At 39.1% G+C, this 20,571-nt stretch overlaps 1 protein-coding gene and 1 non-coding gene across 2 annotated transcripts in view; both read right to left on the reverse strand.

Annotated features, from left to right (window-relative positions):
• Nucleotides 1-20,571, reverse strand: part of EPB41L2 (erythrocyte membrane protein band 4.1 like 2) — a 205,214-nt gene that overhangs the window by 77,418 nt on the left and 107,225 nt on the right. Inside the window, exon 4 of the mRNA XM_040965558.1 lies at nucleotides 18,096-18,332. Within this exon, the coding sequence (XP_040821492.1) occupies nucleotides 18,096-18,332 (237 nt within the window). The remainder of the gene's footprint in view (nucleotides 1-18,095; nucleotides 18,333-20,571) is intronic.
• Nucleotides 945-1,050, reverse strand: LOC121146319. The gene has a single exon (XR_005882188.1). It is a non-coding gene; the product is annotated as a U6 spliceosomal RNA (small nuclear RNA).

Here is a 20,571-nt window from a genome sequence, read left to right on the forward strand (position 1 = left end):
AGCCACGGAGCAGTGCATCTTGATGTTCATTAAGGGAAACCGTATTTGCAGATAAAGTGCAAATAATACACACATTTACTCAAGAAATTATTTCTTGCTTAAATAACATAATAAGGAATAATGAATATTTCTGTCAGTTCTAACACATGGCAGTTGTTCAGCCATTTATAAACAAGACATCCCTGGGATGTTTTTCTGCAGTAACAAAAGCTCAATAAAATCACATTTCAGTGTATGAGAAGAGCTATCTTAATCTTCATTTAGTCTCGGTGAATAGCTGTTTAATAGCCTTAAAAATTTCAAATGCAGAATCCAACTAAATTTTTACTTCCAGAGTTCATTTCAGTAGTCGAAAAAACATGAATTCATCTCAACATTTTACACTTTTAAAATTTGTTTATTATTCCATGTTACAGTTCCACAAGCTCTGGGATTTCCCTTTCCCCCACCCAAACCTCCCCTTTTCCCCCCATGTCATTACAATAGTACAGTCCTTCACAATCACTAACAAGTCCACTTGCTATTAATTGTATCCTGATACACTGTAGGCATGAACAATGGAAGAGAGCTCAGCATCCTATTGCCAAGATACATTCAACAGTTTTATTGGGAGCCCATCTTTGATTTGGAAGTAGAGATGCACTCTGCATTGTATCTTCACATCTGTATATGATAAGTCTTTCCTACACAGTTACTATACATCCCCTTAAATGAAAAGCCATAAAACAAAATCAATAAGAGTGTGAAAAATAGAAAATTTACAACAACATGAAGTCACATAACATGCTATTGAATAACGAATGTATTGCTGAAGAAATGAAAACGGAAATCAAGGACCTTCCTGAAGCAAACAATGCTACTGTGTGGCTTTTGAGTCAGCGAGAAAAGTAATAGGAAAACCAACATCGTTTTTTGAATGAATGAAAATAAAAACAAAACACTACTGAAAAACAGAATGCTTCACAGATGTGTGTGTCATCCTTGTGCAGGGGCATGCCTATCTTCTCTGTATCATTCCAATTTTAGTACATGTGCTGCTGAAGTGAGCACAACATTGTACACTTCTGTAACCAAGTGGTTACAGCCAGTATCTCCATTCTTACACCCAAAAATAATGCTTGGATTTCAAAGATTGGCTTATTCAAAATATCAAGATAAAGTACTCTTTTTAAAAATATTATGGGCTTTTTATTGACTTTTTAAAGTACTAAACGAATTTTAATATTTGAACCTAGGTACTCTTTTTTGGTTTAATTACAAAGTCACCAGAAACATGTAAATGGTATGTGTCTATATTATGGAAAATTTCAAATCAAAACATTATTAATAAGATAAGAACAGTGTTACAAATTTATTTAAAGTTTATAAAGCTTTTTTTTTTTACTAAAAAGTCAAGAGAACTGGTGAAACCATGCGAAAAATAAAATTTAAAACTTAAAATATAATTAATATAGTTACTACTTATGCCTTTACAGCAGGCTAGACCTTACTGAAATATCATCAGATTGAATTTCAGCTGCCAAATAGAGTTAAAGAACAGTAAGCAAGAGAATAAAATCAGACACTTCATAGGACGCCCTATAGCCTACTTTACAGTCTGTATTCTACTTACACCCTATTATCAGAGAAAAGCTCCCCACGAGTCACAGGAATATTTCCACAAGAGCCGACTTCCCCCTTCCTGTGGGAAGCACACGCTCTGTACAGTGTGTTCCGGCCAGAGCAGTGGAAGTGCTGGCTGCACACCTGCCCCAGCTCAGCATCAGACCCACTGCACTAAGACTTCCAAGGTGGTACCCAGACATCTGAGTTCTTAAAATTTATCAGATCAGTTCTAAATTCATAGTGCAAAAGAGAGATTTCCCATATGCTCCTCATCACAACACACGTAACCTTCAACATTAACAACATCACCCCACGCCCAGAGGTGCTACAATTAATAAGATAACACTACTAACACATGATGACTTAAGATCTATCTATTTATCAATATTTTTAGGTCAGTCTTGGCATTATACATTCTATGAGTCTGAATAAAACACAGTGACATGGATCACTAACATAGAATCAAAGAACAGCTTTACCCTGAAAGTCCTCTGAACACTTGCAATTTTAAAAAAGCTTAAACAAGGACTCTGACCATCTGATAAGGTAAATACCAAAGTCAGCAAACAAAAGCCTTGTTGCAGAGTCACACTACAGGCCTGCACATAGCCACTTTGAGTTTGCAGTCTGGCTGGGTGATATCCAATGTACTTGTTGTCCCTTTGAAATATCCAGATACAAGAGCCAGGAAAAGATAACGAAGTAATATATTAGTAGCTCCACTTTCACTTAAAATAATCTGCAAGTCTGTAGTCAACAACTTTCATATAAAAAAAAAACATGAAGGAAAAAAATCAGATAAAAAAGACAACTTCTGTTCATCTCACTACAACCTCAACCAGACCAATCAATAGATTTTGTGTTACCGATTTTATCACAAGCTAAACCCGAGGGAAATATACCTACTTCTAGAGTCAGGAATATCAAAAGTATTTTTTTCAACAAGTGTTCAAAAGTGGAAATCAAGCTGCTATGGAAAGTTACCTTACCCACTTAAATACTGATTTCACTACAACTGCAAATCCGAAACAGACAGGCTCTGCCAGACAACTGATGAATTACTTACTTAGCACCAACTGTTCATAATTCAACAACTGAATTTCTTGTTACATTCAAAGACAGGCAAAGTCTGGTCAATTTGAGAAAAAAACACATCCATCTAACCTAACAATGTTTCATTCAGTTTTAAAGTTTTTTTAAGTATAAAATTTTTATGCCTGATAAATGACAAATGAATTAACATAAAACACAAAAGAAAGTGGTAACAAGGTCTTTGTGTTTATCATGGCAGGCAAATTTTTAAGAACTTAATTGTCTTAAAATATACGTGCCCACAAATTCAGATAAGGATATTCCAAAATGTTTTTTGAATATTATAATTAAAATGTTTATTTTGTTGCCAAAAACTGGGCGGGGGAAGAATCCATGTCTGACTTTTTCAGGATGCAAATTTTCCAACAACTTTTGTAGCTCCCAACTCACTCATGCTGCAGTGTGAGAAAACACTAAAGGATGTCAAGAGCAATGCTGCTAAGCTACTACAACCAATCCAAATTCTTTATAATGTATGAAGAAACCTAATATGTGCTATAATCAAGGGGACCATTTACTTTAACCAAGTGATAAAAACTGTTTATTCAAATTTTGCTAAGAAGAGGACTTTCAATTAAAGATGGTAGATGAAAAAAAAACGCATTCAAGTTCTGCTCCCCACAGAAGCTATTCTAAAATGACAATGAGTGTGTCTGCTTTCTGCGTGTATACAAGCCCATTGTTAGATGCATCCTTCCTCCAACACAACAGAAAGGAGACAGAAAATGAACCGAACACTGGCAAATATTTGGAAAATAAACTGAAAGTGGAAAGGAAGCAGTCAGTGCATTTATATCGTATGCTTTCATTCCAGCCTCTGCAACTCTCCCATGGATTGGAGCCCACTTTTCCATACAACTTAGAAGAGTGAGCTAAATTTATTTGAACTCTAATCACACATTAGTTTTGCAGGATGGGAGGATTTCTAGTTATATCCAAGCCAAGGAAAGGCTGATTTAAAAAATGACCTGGACAGAGAAGTGTGACCTACACAACACAAAAGTTCATAGTTTCTTTCATTTTCTCACTCTCGACATAGAAGAACATACGGGAACCTTTTCTTGTGATTCCTAATTTCTGCTTGAACTTTATGTTTTAATGAATTTTAATAAAAACTGTTGACAGGTACTGCTGGTTTCTCTTAAATACAGTATTTCTCAAAGCCCAAGAGCTCCTTTCTCCTCAATCAAGACTTACAAACCAACTCCAACCTAGAGTAACTTGGTACTTCTGCAGTTTCATAAACCATAAATAATATTTGGTCAACTTATTCATGTCTGCATTTATATATGTTTAACATGTAAACATCATCTCTGAAAGCGTAACTCATACACAACTAAGAGGCAGAAAATATCTCAGTTATAATTTTACGTTAAATTTAATGTTTTCTAAATATCTAGCAAGGTAAAAAAAAAAAAAGGCAATCCCCAAATTTTGAAATAAGTAGGGTACAATGAGAGTATAAAGTATGTGATTTAAGCCCCTGATTGTTGAGTCACAAAAAAAACTTATTACCCATCAGTTTGCTTAAGAGGAGACATTAATAAAGGAAAGAGCCAAAGATATTAATTATATTTTCCTTCTGCTTAGCCCTAAACCCAGTCAGCATGCACTCAGGCAGGAGAATGGCTCCAATTTAAGAGAAAAGAACTGTGAGCTTTTCAATTCTGCAATCCCTCTAGACCTTAGACTCCATAGGTCATATCATATTCATTTTGGGCTTGGTCTCACACCTAGAGCTTCACAATGCTTTTTCCATGTTTTTTTTTTAATGCAATAAGTGGACTTCATTTACTTAAGCCCTTGACGTATTTCTATAAGCTAGCCTGCTGTCGCTAAGTATTTAAAAAGTAGGACATGGTAGGCTGAAGCAGTAATCATGAACATATGGTGGATTATATATACATATATATGCTGAAATATTTTCTAATTGAAAAGGAAAGACAAGATAGGAATATAAACAAATGCTATCATTTATGTAAGAGGAGGATTAAGGTTTTATAAATATACAGGTAGGGGGAAATTTAAAAATTGTACTTTATGAGAAGTGTTCTAGGGAAAGTCCTTCATTAAGGCATTGTGGAGAGAGTCCTTTTTCCCCGAGGAACTTACAAGAATCCAGGCGTAGAAACAAAACAAGCATGAGGAAAAACAGCATCACAAGAAACAGAAGTTGTTCAACACAAAGAGGTTCTTTCACAAAGCACTGCGTGAGGAATTACTAAGGGCACGTGCAAATTTGAAAAAAAGCAAAAGGGGAAAACTGAGAGCTAGATATGCATTGAACATTAAAACTCAGGGAAGGTTCACATGGGTACATAAAGCAAAATGTGAAGATGGAATGTTCGGAAACTTCATAGAAGAATCATTCAGGTGTGCCTGATTACAAAGTCTATCTGAACAGCAAGAGAAGATTTAGAAAATCCAGTGAAAACAGAAATCATACCTAACAGCTCTGACAGCCCATCTAAGGAGTGAGCTGACAAGGAGGCCACACTCCTGTGGCTGTCAGGTCCCTGCATTCCTCAAGCTGGACCAAAATGTTCTCCAAATTATTGGCACAGCAGCCTTCCCCATACAGTATAAAAATTAAGTCACTAGATAGAGCTGCCACCTAATTCCTTTTTTCAACTAAACAGATAGGTGGACTAACAGTTGGAGAGACATTCCATCTGAACCTATATGACTTGGATTCTAAAGGACACACATGTTTTATGCCAGTTAAATGACCCAAAGTTCCTAAGTTATACACAAATTTGTCATTTTTATTTGGTTTTATGCAATGTCACAACCTCTAAAGCATTTACAAGTTTGTAGACAGTGAATATTTAACTAGCAAACCATCTAAAGGGTCAATACTCTAGTTATTTTTTAAATAGTTTTTTTCATTATTATTATTTTATGATACATTTCCATAGGCTCTGGGATTTCCCCTCTCCCTTTGTTAACTCTCTTCTCCCCACTGATTCCTCCTGTATTATTACAATAGTACAGTCATCCATAAACAGTCCATCATTCTGCTATTTAAGTGTATCTTGACACTGTAGGTATGGACAATGGCAGAGTCCAGCATCCTGTTGTCAAGTTAGGATATTGTCATTGGGGGTCCATCTTTGACTTGGAAGTAAAGATGCACACTGCACATCTTCATATGACACGCGTGCAGGGTCCCAAGACTTTGGGCCGTCCGACTGTTTTCCCAGGCCACAATCAGGGAGTTGGATGGGAAGCGGGGGTTGCCAGGGTTAGAACTAGCACCCATATGGGATCCTGGAACATGCAAGGCAAGCACTTCAACCACTATGCTATTGCGCCAGGCCCTATACTAATTCTCAAAGAACAACCTTGGGGGATGAAAGCAGACAAATACAAACACTCAAAAAGCAACGATAGAGAATCAAGATGGCGGAACAGGGACATGTTTAAACAGAGGGAAAAAACATTTAATCAGGATGAAGCAGAGAGGACACATTCCAAAAAACAGGAGAGGACAGAACAACAGCAGAGCGGTACCTGGAGACTGACAGTCACAGGAAAGCAGCAGACACAGCAGTGTGGTGCTGCAGTGACTGATATTCCAGCAGCGTTCAGCTAGCGATGATCTGAACTCCACCAACAACCAGGTGGGAAGAGACTTTCACTGGGACCTTGGGAAGTGAACCCAGACAAAGAACTGTCCATCCTGCTGGTCCGTTTGATTTGACCAGGAGCAGAGACCAAGCAGCAGATCTCAATGGGCAGTGCGAGAATAGGGTGGATTTCACAGCCCAGTCAGCAACCTAGAGCCAAATTGGGCGTCATTTTGTGTAAGGAGGCAAGGGAAAGGGCTGAGCATATGCTGAGCTGGGTGTGAGCTCATTTCTGACTCAGTGAACTCTACCTGCCCCATTCAGGGCAGGTCTGGGTAGCCCTCGGATCTGACGGCCAGCAGATCAAGAACTGTAGTGGTGGCAATCAAGTGCCATTTTGTACACTGCAGCAATAGCTGTAAGCCTGCACTGCGCATGTGCTGATCTCTTGAGAACTCGCCTAGTTCAGCAAATTGCACTGGTCCCACAGGAAAATAATACCAATTGTGGCATCCTACCAGTCAAAATAGGTTTGTGAGGCACCCAGACCTAAGGTCCAACAGTTTCTGACAAGATCAACGCCAACAACAACCTAACTAGATAGGACACCTGTGGTCTCTAATCCTGGGAGAAAGGTGCAGAGATAACGGTGCAGCCTCAGCACAGTATCACAAGAGGAGGAGAGTGGTGAGCCAGGAGCTGGGGCTACGGAGACCACAGTGGAAATCGAACATAAGAAGCCAGACCTGGAACTCGTTGGAGGTTGTGGCACAAGTGGCTGCAAGCAAAAAGTTGTGTAGCAACTGCAGTAAGTAAAATTGCATCGTAGACCTGTGGGTGACACAGCTTAGAAACCTGCCCCAAGAAGAAGACTCTGCTAACCAGAAGTACAATGACCAAAAGCAAAAGAAGAGACAAAGGCACAATGCATATTACCGAAAACTCCCCTGCAAAGGAGCAAAACCCTATGTCAACCTCCGAGTTAACTGAGGAAGACATTGAAAAAATGGGGCATACAGAATTCATAAGACTCGTTTTAAAGCTTCTGATAAAAAATGAGAAACACATACAAGAGTTCAAAGAATTTAAGGAAGCAATAGAGCAAATCAAGGCTGATATATCAGAAATTAAGAACACAGTAGAGCAAATTAAAAGTACAATGGAGAGTCTCCAAAATAGAATGAAGCAAGCAGAAGAAAGAATCTCAGAATTGGAAGATATCTCCTGTCACTAGGGGGAAGCAAATAAAAAGCTGGAAGCAGAGCTGGATCCGGCCAAAAAAAGTATTCAAGAATTGAAAGACACTATTAAGAGGCCAAATATAAGAGTTATGGGAGTCCCAGAAGGTGCAGAATGAGGAGCTGAGTTTGCAAATGTATTTAATGAAATAATCAAGGAAAATTTCCCTAATCTGGAGAAAGAATTGGGAAACGAGATCCAGGAGGGGCACAGAACTCCCAACAGGCTTGATCAAAAGCGATCTTCACCAAGACACATGATCATCAAGCTCTCTTCAATTGAACATAAGGAAAAGATCCTGAAATGTGCACGTGAAAAACATCAATTGCCATATAAAGGAATGTCGATTAAACTCACAGGAGATCTCTCACAGGAAACTCTACAGACCAGAAGAGAATGGAGTGACATATTTCAAATTCTAAGAAAAAAAAATGGTTGGCCTAGGATAACATATCCAGCAAAGCTTTCTTTTGTCTTTGAAAATGAAATAAAATTCTTCCACAGTCAAGAAAAGTTACAAGAAATTTGCCTCTTTCAAACCTGCCCTACAAATGATACTTCAAGATGTTCTCTTGACAGAGAAGAGGAATAGTACCTACCAAAACCAAAGGCAAATGGGAAGAACATCCCAGTAAAATGGCAACAGAAGAAACCAATGAACAATCCATTCCAAAAAAGACAGGACCAAAGTACCATCCGTACATGTTAAACTCTGAATGTAAACGGCTTAAGCTCAATCGAACGTCATAGATTAATACACTGGATTAAAAAAACAAAACAACATCTATTTATTGTCTAGAAGAGACACACTTCACCAACAAAAATCAGCGGAAACTATATTGCATGTTGTTTTGTTTTATTGTTTTCTTGTTTTGTTTGTTTTGTTTTATTGTTTTCTGTTAGTTTCATCTCTTCAAAACACTTTCTTCTGATTAAATCATTTAATGACTCGTAGATGATACAGCAACATCATTTTCTTTGAGAAGGTTCTTGATTTTCATCTCTTCAGCTACACATTAGGCATTTTGTAGCATGTTATTTAACTTCATGGTGTTCTTAATTTCTTTTTTCTCCCTGATGTTGATTTTGTTTTGTGGCTTTTCATTGAAGGGGATATACATCCATATACATCCCCTCCATTACAGTAACTGTGTAATGGAGACTGTCCTATCTAGTAACATGTCATTTAACTTCATGGCATTGTAAATTTTTATTTTTCTTTCCATTGTTGATTTTGTATTATGACTTTTCATTTAAGGGGATGTACAGTAGCTGTAAAATGGAGACTAACATCCAGAGGTGAGGATACAATATAGTATGCATTTCTACTTCCAGACAAAGATAGACTTAGAATGAAACTGTGTGCTAAATCTTGACAATAGGATGCTAGACTCTCTGTCATTGTCCATGCCCACGATGATGGACATTTTGGTAATGATTAGAGGAACTAGGTGGGGGGGAGTGTTTTGGGGAGGGAATTAGGGAAATGCCAGGAGCCTATGGAACTGTATCATAAAATGATAATACTAGTAAAAAATGTTATTTTTAAAAAAAAAAAGCAACAATATCAGATTCATTGGGCCAGAACTTAACACAGGAATGCTTCTGCTTTCTGATAAATACTTCTATCATCAGAACACTGGCGAAGAGAGGTTGCATTCTGACAGTCTTATTCATAACTAAGAAAAAATGGCACAGACATTCCTGTGTGGGCAGAAACAATACCCTCAATTCTCAGACAAAATCAACACGTGGGAACAACTTGCAGATGCCAGAGGAAAATGTGAGCAACTTTAACTCAGAATGCACATTTACTCAGGCATGCAAAGTCCTACAGGAACTTTCACACTTATTTTCAGACTTGAAGAAAATATAGACTTCTCAGCTGTAGGAAAACCAGTTCAATCCTAGAAATAGAGGAAGCAAATATTTTCATTCTTACTTTGCAATTTGAGACTAGAAGGAAAGAGAGGAAGCGACTCCCCCAAGACATACAAAGAGTCAAAAGAAAAGTAAACATAGATCTTGGCTTTCTATCTACGGCTCTAGCTAAACTTCACTGCATTTTTCCTTACAGGAAAGAGCCCCACTGTTTTAATATACCAAGGGTGCAAATGACGTTAGCGGCAACACTGAGAGAGTTGTAGGGCCAAATCTTTGAAGTGAATATGAAGATACAGAAGGCTTCCCAAAACTCTTTACAATCAAACTCTAAGCAAAAGAGCTTGTTACAGCCATGCAAGTATCTCAATAACATACCCATCAAACGTCAAAAACCAGAAAGATAAGTTATTTCATAAAAATATATAAAAATCCTCAAAGTATTCTAAAAAATGAGAACTCAATTATCAATAATCACAAACTGGTATAAAATGCAAGTCATACTTTTCACTGATAACAAAAGTATGTTCAACACAAAGATTTGGAACAAGAGACCACATCTTGGGTCAAGTCCAATCATCATCATAGTTTTTGCCTTAATCATAGCCATTCAATAATTGCAGCTGTATAGCTCCCTACACACTGTAGAATGCAAACAGCAGTCTTGACCGCCTTAGGTTTTATTACACCAATGACTCTACAAGCATTTGGCATTTGACTCTCCATCTCCTTTTCTGCTCCAGAAATCGGCTCTAATCTGTTCATCCTGGCATCTGAGGTCTCCTAGAACCACACCATATTCTCTGAGAGCCTTATGAACTACACCATTCCATCTCCTGACAATATTCCACACAGGCCACACTTCCAGTGGCATCTCTTCATTATTACACTGTCCGAAGTGAAGATGATTAAATCCTCTTTGGAAGCCAGGCATGATGTGTAGCACAAATGCCTGACTGAAAAATATTCACTGTACATACAAAATGAAAAGAAACAGTAATTATATTCATCTTAGAAGCTATTATAAGCATACAATCTTAATTGACAATAAACAGTTGGAAATCAATGAAAGCATTTGTTTCCCACATTGTGTTTGTGAACCCTGAGTGTTCAAAAATTCATCAACAACTACAATTTCCCATGCCAAACTTCCTCAAACAGTCTGGAGACACTAATCCAACGTAGAGCTCCAGCAGGACAGAGAAGCAACATCAGCAGATCACCCGCCCTAAGGGCAGTACTGGAACCAGGAAATGCAACAGCACTCCATCACATGACCACTGTCCTCCAGACTCCACAACCAGGTCTGATGAACAGCAGACCAAAAGAAATGATTCCAGCGCAGCAACCACAGACTCAGAGAGGAAGCAGAGAACAGGGAAGCTAATTAAAATAGGGATTTTAGAAGTTCTGCAATGTTCTAAAAGTTACTATGTCATCAATGAAGTATCACCTATGTTTAGATGTGTTATCACTTAGACTCAAATAAACTGCTGATATTTAAATCTTTAAGGAAACAGCACTGAACTATACCTCACTGTTTTATATTTACAAAAAATGTTATTAGTTTATTTGCATGAATTACTGTCCTTAAAATTCCACTCATATATGGCATAGTAGGTAATCACCTATTAAATAAAATGGTTCTCTGTAAATTAATACAGTTCTAAAACTAAAGGACTCCTAAGCTTTCTCAACTGATCTAATTCCTCATACATTAAAAGACTAGACTACTTCTTTGAGCTCTGGAAAGTATATCTCAACTCTGCCTCAGGTAATATGCAAGTTGACACCCTAAAAATGGTAGAAACATTAAAGAGGGAATAGTTTCATAGACAAAAAATAGCTTTACCATAATACATAATAAGACTTCTAATAAACTCATAGGATTGAAAAGAGATGAAATATTATTTTGATTAATATGAAACATTACTGAGCCCAGTAAATTTACAAAACACTTGATTTACGAACAACAGTAAAGGAAGAAAAGGAAAGCAGGCAAGCAAAGGAAGAAAACAGATGATCTAAAAACAGATGGCATAATACAGTCACACATAGTCAGAGTGCTTTAGCCTAACTTCACCAGTTAAAAGAATTTTCTAATGTCATTAAAAAAATCAAAGACATAACAACATAATGCATCAAAGCAGAGAAATAACTATATAAAGGCAAAAGCTAGTCCAAATACAACCAAAATAGAGCTAGTATTCTAAATTGTATTATTAAGATACCATGTGACAGAAAAACTAGAAAACATATAGAATTGTGCACACATATAAATTAAATACTCTAGTACCAGATTTTTACAGTATACACTTACAGGAACACAAAGCGAAAATTAAAGTATTACAGATTTTAATATATGTCTTATGCACTGATAAACAACAGTCATCGATAAATAAACACACGTAACATCAATCCTGAGGGCAGTTCTGGAAAGCTTTATCTACACAGAAAGGATACAATGCTTTCCAAAAAAAAAAAAAAAAAACGCTATAAAATTCAATTCTGTCTATATTTCAAAGAAAAATTTAATATAATAAAATATGTATTATTTAGATTATATTCTGGTTGTAACTTAACAAAAACCAAAAATACAAAAAAAAAAAAGCACCCAATCTTCCCATGCATGCAATTCATACACCCACACACCGATGTGTACGTTTGAAAGATCTGCCACACCTATTGAAAAAATCCAGCAGTTGGGGACAGCACTGCAGCATTGCAAGTTCAGATATCACCTATAGAGCTGATTCCATGACTCAACTGGCTAATCCTCCACCAGCAAGTAAGCACTGACATACCAAATGGGGACTGGTTCATATCGCAGCTGTTCCACTTTCCATCCCGCTCCCTGCTCGTGGCCTGAAAAGTCAATAGAGGATAGCCCAAGGCCTTGGGATCCTCTATCGATATGGGAGACCAAAAGAAGGTCCGGCCTCCTGGTTTTGTACTGGTACAGCTCAGGCTTCTGTGACCATGTATGTTTCTCTTTCTTTCTCTCTCTCTCTCTCTGTCATTCTCTCTCCAGCCCTATGTAACTCAGTTCTTTCCTATAAAAATTAATAATTCTTTTTTAAAAAAAATCATGGGCCCATGCAGTGGCCTGTGGGGCAAAGGTCCTCGCCTTGAGCATGCCAGAATCCTACATAGGCACAGGTTCTAGTCCTGGGGGCCTGCTTCCCCATCCAGCTCCCTGCTGTGGCCTGGGAAGGCAGTCGAGGACGGTCCAAAGCCATGGAACCCTGCAGCCACACAGGAGACCTGGAGGAGGTTCCTGGCTCCTGGCCTGGGATCTTCTCAGCTCCAGTCATTGCAGTCACTTGAGGAGTGCATCATCGGATGGAGGATCTTACTCCCTAGTAAAAATGAATGAATCTTTAAAAAAAAATCATCTGTGACAACATTATCCTATATGGGCACCAGTTCGACTGCCAACTGCTCCGCTTCCAATCTAGCTACCTGCTAATTTTCTTGGGAAAGCTGCAGAAGATGGCCCAAGTAAGTATTCAGACTCCTGCAAGCACGAGACCCAGATGAAGTTCCTGGCTCCTGGCTTCAGTGTGACATCGTAGTCATTTGGAGTAGCCCGGTGTTCAAGACTGTTCTCTCTGTCACCTTCTCGTTGTGTTTCTGTTTCTTCTTCTACTTCTGAATTTCAAATATACCAAATAAATCTTATAATATAATTTACTGATTTTAAAATTCCAGCAGTAAAATCCATAATAAGCTTCAAAAAATATTAAGAAATGAACAGCAGTGAAGGAGCTAAGTTTCAGTCATGTGGTCTCAACCTTAGAACTACTGCTCTGAAAGCAGTATTTTTACCATAAATCAAAAATTGAAAATGTACCCAACTTATGAACACTGTTTCACTGTGTAACCTCACGATCAGCAGCTAAGCAGGAGCTGAAGATACCGATACTGCCCAGGGCTTTACAGTTCAAATATAATTTTGTGTTCCAAATTCACATGGACAATGAAATTCCCAAACCATAAGTTAATAGTACTAAGTGGGTAGTTTGGTACATAGGCCTAGTAAGAAGACTACAGAGGCCATTAGGAGTGTTCTCTCAAAGTTAAATCTCATACAAAGTAGGTTATAAAATCCCACGTTAGCCCAGTGCTCTGTTTCCTGGTTGGTCATGCATCCTTCTCTCTCTGTCACACACACACACTTCCTATCTCTTGCTCTATCATGCTTTGAAATCTTCCAGCAAGGACACCATCACCAGAGTCCACCTATTCTTATATGTGAACCTCAAAAACTCTAAGACAAAAATATATCCTTTTCCTTGCTAAAATTAGGCTCTTTCATGCATTGTTACAGAAAAAAAAAGTACTAGAACATCCAGCCTCCCCAGAGAACATCATTTCCTATCCACATATCTGTAACACTGAAAGGTCAAAATTCAAAATCTGAGAGATTTTCTACTAATATTTATGCTCTTCCTTTACTTGTGTAACTACATGTTTCTGACCTATAATCGGTTAAGAGTTCACACAAGGCAGGTCTACTGGTGGTAAATTCCTTCAATTTTTGTTTTTCTGAGAATGTGTTTTTCTTTCATTTAGAACACTTTCAATGGATAGAGTTTTAGGCTAGTGTTTTTCAACATTCTGAATACCTTATTCTGCTCTCTTTAGAAATTATCCAAACAAGAAAAGAAGCCAGATTCTCTTCTCTAGGTCAGGCAGGGATTTTTCTTTTTTTTTTTTTTTTCTATTTTGTTTACAATTTCAGTAACACGCTTGAGTGCAGATGTTTCTGCTATTTACCCTGCTTGGTATTACCTCACCTTCCCAGTTCTTGCAAATTCTCAGCCACTATCACTCCAAATATTTCTTCTGTTTTACTCTTTCTGATTCTTTTGGCAGCCTCATGCATTTTCGCATCTTTTGGAATGTCTCCAATATTCTTGGATACAAAATGTGTGTGTGTGATTAAAACTTGTCTTACTCCTCATTTGGGAAAGATTTTCATATACAGAATTTGCACTGTTTCCTCTTCTGCACTCAATAACAATTAGCTTTCTGTTCCTTCAAGTTTCACAGTAGACTTCTGGAAGTTCATGAGGGAGGTGGGACCATGTGGGTCACTCACAAAACAGAAGACACACCTGGAGGGGTCTGAGGAGGCTAAGTACAGAGCCCATTGAAAGTACATTTTTGTGTCCGACGCAGAAGCCTTGAGGCTAAAGTCCTTGGCTTGCATGCCCTAGGATCCCATATGGGTGCCAATTCAAGATGCCACTGGCATGCTTATCATCCAGCTGCCTGTTTGTAACCTGGGAGGGCTGTCGGGACCGCCCAAGGCCTTGGGACCCCACGTCTGCATGGGAGACCTAGAAGTAGCTTGTGGTTTCACATCAGCTCAGCCCTGGCCATTGTGGCCACCTGGGGAGTAAGTCAGTGGATGGTAGATCTTTCTCTCCTTGTCTCTCTAAATCTGCCTTTCCAGTAAAAATAACTAAGTCTTTTAAAAAGAAAAATGAATGTTGGGAACGATTTTTTGAGATTTAAAAAAAAATCTTTAAACTTAAGAATAGAGAAATCCCAAAGAAAAAGCAAAGGGGTACAAAATGTTTAAAATACAATACAAATAACATTAAACAAAACCAAGTTGTTTCTTGAAAAAAATTTTAAATGGCAGATTCCATAACAAAAATAACTAAGGAAAAAAGAAAAAGCAGGTAACAGTATAAACGGGAAAGGAAACAAAATGAAAATACTATGAAAAATTTAGGTCACTAATTTGTCAAATTAGATGAAATAGTTTCCACCAAAACCATGAGTGAATAAAATTAATTCAAGAAAAAAAACACCATTAAAAAAAAGAAAATGAATGATTAAAAACAATTATCCTCCACACTCACTCACTCCCCAAAAGGCCACAAACCAAGACAGTGATAAAGGCAAATTCTACTAGATCTTGAAAGAGCAGTAATCCCTTATTTATTCAACTCTTCCAGAAAATAGTCAACTTTTATGGATAATACATAATTCAGAATACAGAATCTCATTAAGACAATCTGGCAAAAGAAAATTAAAAGGTAATAAAGACAAGAATTCTAAATTTTAAAAAAAATGAAATGAATCAGCATGATCAAGTAAAATTTACATTAGAAATTCAGGTAGCTTAATATTAGAAAAATTAAATTACAAAAATAACAGAAAAATAAGTGACCTCAGTTGATGCAGAAAATACACTGTGAAAAATTCTGCATCATTCTGAAAAAAATCTTAGAAACCAGAAAAATAATATCCTTCATCTTACAAACAATACTTAACTTTCAGCAACCCCAGCAAGCTACATAAAATTAAAAAGATGCTCAGTCTCACCCTTGGTAAGCTGTAGTACTGATTTCATGCTTGCAGTTATGTACCATTCCTTTCCTGTGAAAGGGCCATACTTTCCTACCATTTGTTACCTGCCTTGAAAGTGCAACTTGCTAGCCAATAGAATATACAATTAAAGTGTTATACACCACTTCTAAGGTAAGATTCAAGGACCAATGTTTGGTGTTCCCTTTACTTCCCCACCTGCATTACGAGACCAGCATGCCTAAACAGGGACTAATCCTTCAGTCTTGGTCCAAAAACAAAGATGGCAATGCAACGAAGCCAGAGCCAAACCATCAGTCATAGGTAATAAGAGGTAACTTGCTATAAATCAAGACAATTTGGAGGTTGGCAGGTGCTGCTCCATAATCAAGTGAAAATTAACAGTACTCAAACAAATACAAATGAAAATAATGTATTTGAGATACCCACATAAACGAAATCAATCAAAACAAGGTGGTAAAATTAAACTTAGTGCTTCCCGGCTGTAATTTAAATTAGTATGGTTAATACGGAAATATCTGGAAAAAGCAATGAAAGAAAATTACACCCATCAATTTAGCAGTTCCACTACCAGGCATCTTCCTTAAAGAAACCTCAACAACAAAACATTGACCGTAATATTCACTGAAGAGCTACTTGTTACTTCCTATTATGAAACTTTAGAGAAATGGACAAAATGATTTAGGCATTCAAAGAAATAACAAATTAAGTCGATAAAATAACAAGCAAATAAAGATGGGAATGATAATTTAGTATTGTCTTTAATAGTTTTAAACAAGCCTAATACAAATGGCGAAATGGTAATATCTGGTTGAAGATTTTTAAAAACCATTTCACTTATTATTTATTTACTTTTGTATTTCTGAAATAATCTCAGATATAGAAAAGTATGCAGATATAAGCCAGAAAGTAAAATGATCAACCAGGTGATTTAGTAATGTAAAAAAAGTTAGGTAAGAAATGGGCATTCTCTATCATCTAAGTAATCCCGCACATACTCTATAGATGAAGAAACTGAGGTTCAGAGAGGCTGCGTAAATCATCCCAGGTCACATAACAAGCTATCATCAAGCTGAATCTGAAATAGTTCCCCAACTTCTATCACTAGGAAAGACAAGAGAAATCTGGTCTAATACAATGCAACTGAGACAAATTCAGAAAACAAACTCTGATATTTTCTAATCGGGTCCTACCCTGCCCCTGAGACAGTCCGTTTCCCTTCCTCTACGTACCACACCCTTCATCCCCCAAGAATAGGAAGTGAATCTTGAAAAAGAACAAAGAGGAAAAGAAAGGACTAGCACCACTATAATCAATGTCTCTCTCCAAAATACATGCTGAAGCAGCAAGCAGGTGCCATCCTGGAAATCAAGATGAGTCCCCCACGAGACCTGAAGTCAGCTGGCACCATGATCTTAAAGCTCCCTTTCTCCAGAAGAGTAAACAATAAATTTACAATGCTCATAACATCATATAATCAAAGGTATTCTGTTACAGCAACAACTCTCTTTCACTACTGCTTTTCTTTAAGTTGAATATTAGAACTATTACAGTTGAAGTGAATAAAACAAAGTATGTGACCACATTTAAAATGAGTAAAACAGGTCTCAAATGTAGGACACAAAACAATTCTACGCTTAGGTTTATGCTTTCTAGAGCCAAAAGGCGAAAGCTGGAGTTCTGACTTACCCACTAACCAGCTAGGAAACCTTGGCAAGTCTTTTATTCCTTACTATAAACTGGGAATACCAAGTTACATACTATTGAAAAGACTCAGAATCATTTAATGAGATAATCCTTGTAAACATTATATATTATTTATGGTGTAGAAATAAAATAATTTAGCTGTCAAAAACAACCTGTTTTCTGACTTAAAATTAAAAGGTACTGAAAACTTAAAAGTATCAACTTCGGTGCTAATAATTTATGTTTTGAAAATTTTATGGGTACTTTTTACTTAAACATTTTTAATTAACTTTATTTAAATAAATTAGCTGGATAATCATTATTTGTCTCATGCTAAAAACTTTTGCAGCTAAGCTTACTATGGAAATATCAGTGTCCTAAAATATCAACCCAGTGCTACCACTTCTCCTCAAGTAAAATGTCTTATATCCAGAGGGAGTATTAAGACATTTAAGGCTCATCCAGAATACACACCCGTAAATGCACATAAGCAATACAGACCGGCTGAACATCGTTGTAATAGAAATTATGAACCTCCAATGCCAAAGTGTAACCACCTGAATTACAGGAACTTATCGAAGCACAACAATACAATCACTGTGCCGCACCACAAAGGCAGATGACACTTTGCCTTCATTCCACACATCAGGACAGGTGTTCCTCAGGCCCCTGACTCACCTCCAGGTCACAGCAGTACTCAGTACCATCCAGAAGGATCACTTTACACGGCACCGTTTTGGTCTTCTTTGCAGCTTTTTGCGAGGTCTTCTCCGACTTTAGCTCATTGGTCTGCACTTCCTTTGTCTCCCTTTTTGCTGCTTCTTCTGTTTGGTCTTCCTGAATTTCCTTTACCTTTTCCTCTTCTCTCTCCTTACTTATTTCTTCTGCAGGCTGTTTAGGGGGGTGAAATAGATGCTCACTAAAGTTAATCATTTTCTAGAAGACAGTATACTTTTTCTAGAAGATAATACATTAAAAACAAACCCTTGCCATCTTGGTGTGAGGTGCCCAGGCGAGTTCAACCTTGGGGCTTGGGTGCAGGGAGCTCCAAGCAGCCTGGCGGCTACTGGAAAAACCTGATCTGGTCGGGCTCAATGCTGGGGGCCCTAACCCCAGCCACCACTGCCAAGACGGCGGCAAAATCCTGGGCTTATCTAGGCCCAAGAGATTCCTCCCTCTACAGTAATTACACTGTGAAGGGATCTCAGGCAGCTCTGAGCAGGCAGGGGTCCCTGGCTCCGCCTACCACCGCCATCTTGGTAGGAGATGCCAAGGTGAGTTCGACCTCCAGACTTTGATGCCCAGACCTCCCGACCAGAGCCAGGCAGCCCGAGGGCCACCCAGCAATGCACTCTGGGATCTTGGGAGTGCGAGTTTACCAGGAGTTTGAGAGATGGCACATGTGAGCATTAACAAGGACCTTAGGGTCAGGTACAGGTGAGGAATGATTTCTGAGAGACTTCCATGGACAAGGTCACTCTATTTGAAGGACTATAACATGGAACTGACCAGAGTGTCAAAAAAGGGAACAGGTCTGTGAGCCTGGGCCATAAGCTGACTAATACGTGAATGAATAAGGTCTGGTGATAGAATCTGTAGAATATGTGGGCTCACCCATGCGGAACAGCAATTTGCATTGGTATACACAAGAACTGTGGCTGGCATTAGGCCTGGTTAGGGAGCTAAGGGGACACCCCAACTGGACTGGAATACCCATCGGTATAGCAAGTGCCAGAATCGGTATCATGTCCTGGGCTGAACAAGGCTGCAGTCTCCCTTGGCATAGGTGGGACCTGGGTCTGTGGAGGGCCAGACTGGGCTAGATCCCAGCATCCACTGGTACTTGTGAGAGTCAGAGTAGGTGTAGAATGGGCTAAGGTATGTACTGACTCCCACTGAATCATGTGAGACCTGTCTGAGTACAGATCAGGTGTGGATGGGCTGTAACACTCAACAGTAAGAACCGGTGAGGATATGGGCCAACTGGACAAGGACACCATTCTTGCCAGAACAAGTGGACAAAGTCAACCTGGGCCAGGGACCCACTGAAATGTGCAAGATCTGCCACTGGGAGGAGACTGGATAGCGGAGTTTGGTGAAGTCTTTTGTCAGGTAGAAGTCCCTGCAGGTTAGTGCAAGAACCAAGGCAAGGAGCAGGCCCAAACCAGACAAGGTTACAGTACCTGCCAGCATACACGTGGATCAGTCAGGGGGTTGGCCAGGTCAGGCCAGTTCATAACATCCACTTGCAAATCCGAGAACCAAAATAGGGTACGGGAGGGGGGACAAGTCGGGCTGCATCTCCAGCCAGTTCACACTCCAGCTGGGCCAGGGGTCTGCATGGGAAATGCTAGGTTGCAGCACCAACCAGCATAAGCTGGAACTGGGGACAGGCTGGATCAAACTAAGCTGCAGTACCCATTAGTGGATACCAAATAAGAAGAGCCGTATCAGTCTGGAGGTGGTAGGTCCTGGAACCATGAACGTAGGGGTAGAAGGTCCAGAAGGACCCGGTTTCCAGGCACAGGTTCTTGGGTCTTCTGTGTGGTAGTTATTGAACCCATGATTCCCAGTGGGCCCAAAGAGGTCTAGGTTTCCTGGCCCAGGCCACCAAGTCTACTTGTGTAGTGGGGGCCAGAATCATGAGCCCAAGGGTTAGGAGTCCAGCAGGTCCCAGACTGCAAGGCCTAGGCCTTGGACCCACCTGCACCTGGGAGCTGAACCCCTGAGCTCCAGGGGTAGGGGATCAAGCCTGGCCCTGGGTCTCCTGGCTCAGGTCCTAGAGCCCACCTTAGGTAGTCGGTGTCAGGTCCATAAGCCCCTGGGGTGGAGGATCCAGCAGGATCTAGGCCTCGTGGATACAGGGGTTGGTGCTGTATCCATTTGCCCCAGGGGTAAGGGGTCCTGAGGGGCCTGGGTCTCCAGGTCAAGGTCAACAAGCCCGACTGCATGTGGGGGCTGCATCCATGAGCCCTGGGATGGGGGGGAGGGGGTGGAATCCAACATGGCCGATGTCACCTGACTCAGTCCATGAGCCCACCTAGAGGACATCTGGTAGCACAACAGATAATGGAGAACAAAACATATGGACAACTACCTCAGCCAAACAATGACAGTAAGTATCTGGGTGACTGGAGACTATCAGGTCAATGGT

The sequence above is a fragment of the Ochotona curzoniae genome, unplaced genomic scaffold, assembly GCF_017591425.1.
Source record: "Ochotona curzoniae isolate NIBS_2020 unplaced genomic scaffold, NIBS_Ocur_1.0 scaffold_3890, whole genome shotgun sequence".
NCBI lineage: Eukaryota > Metazoa > Chordata > Mammalia > Lagomorpha > Ochotonidae > Ochotona > Ochotona curzoniae.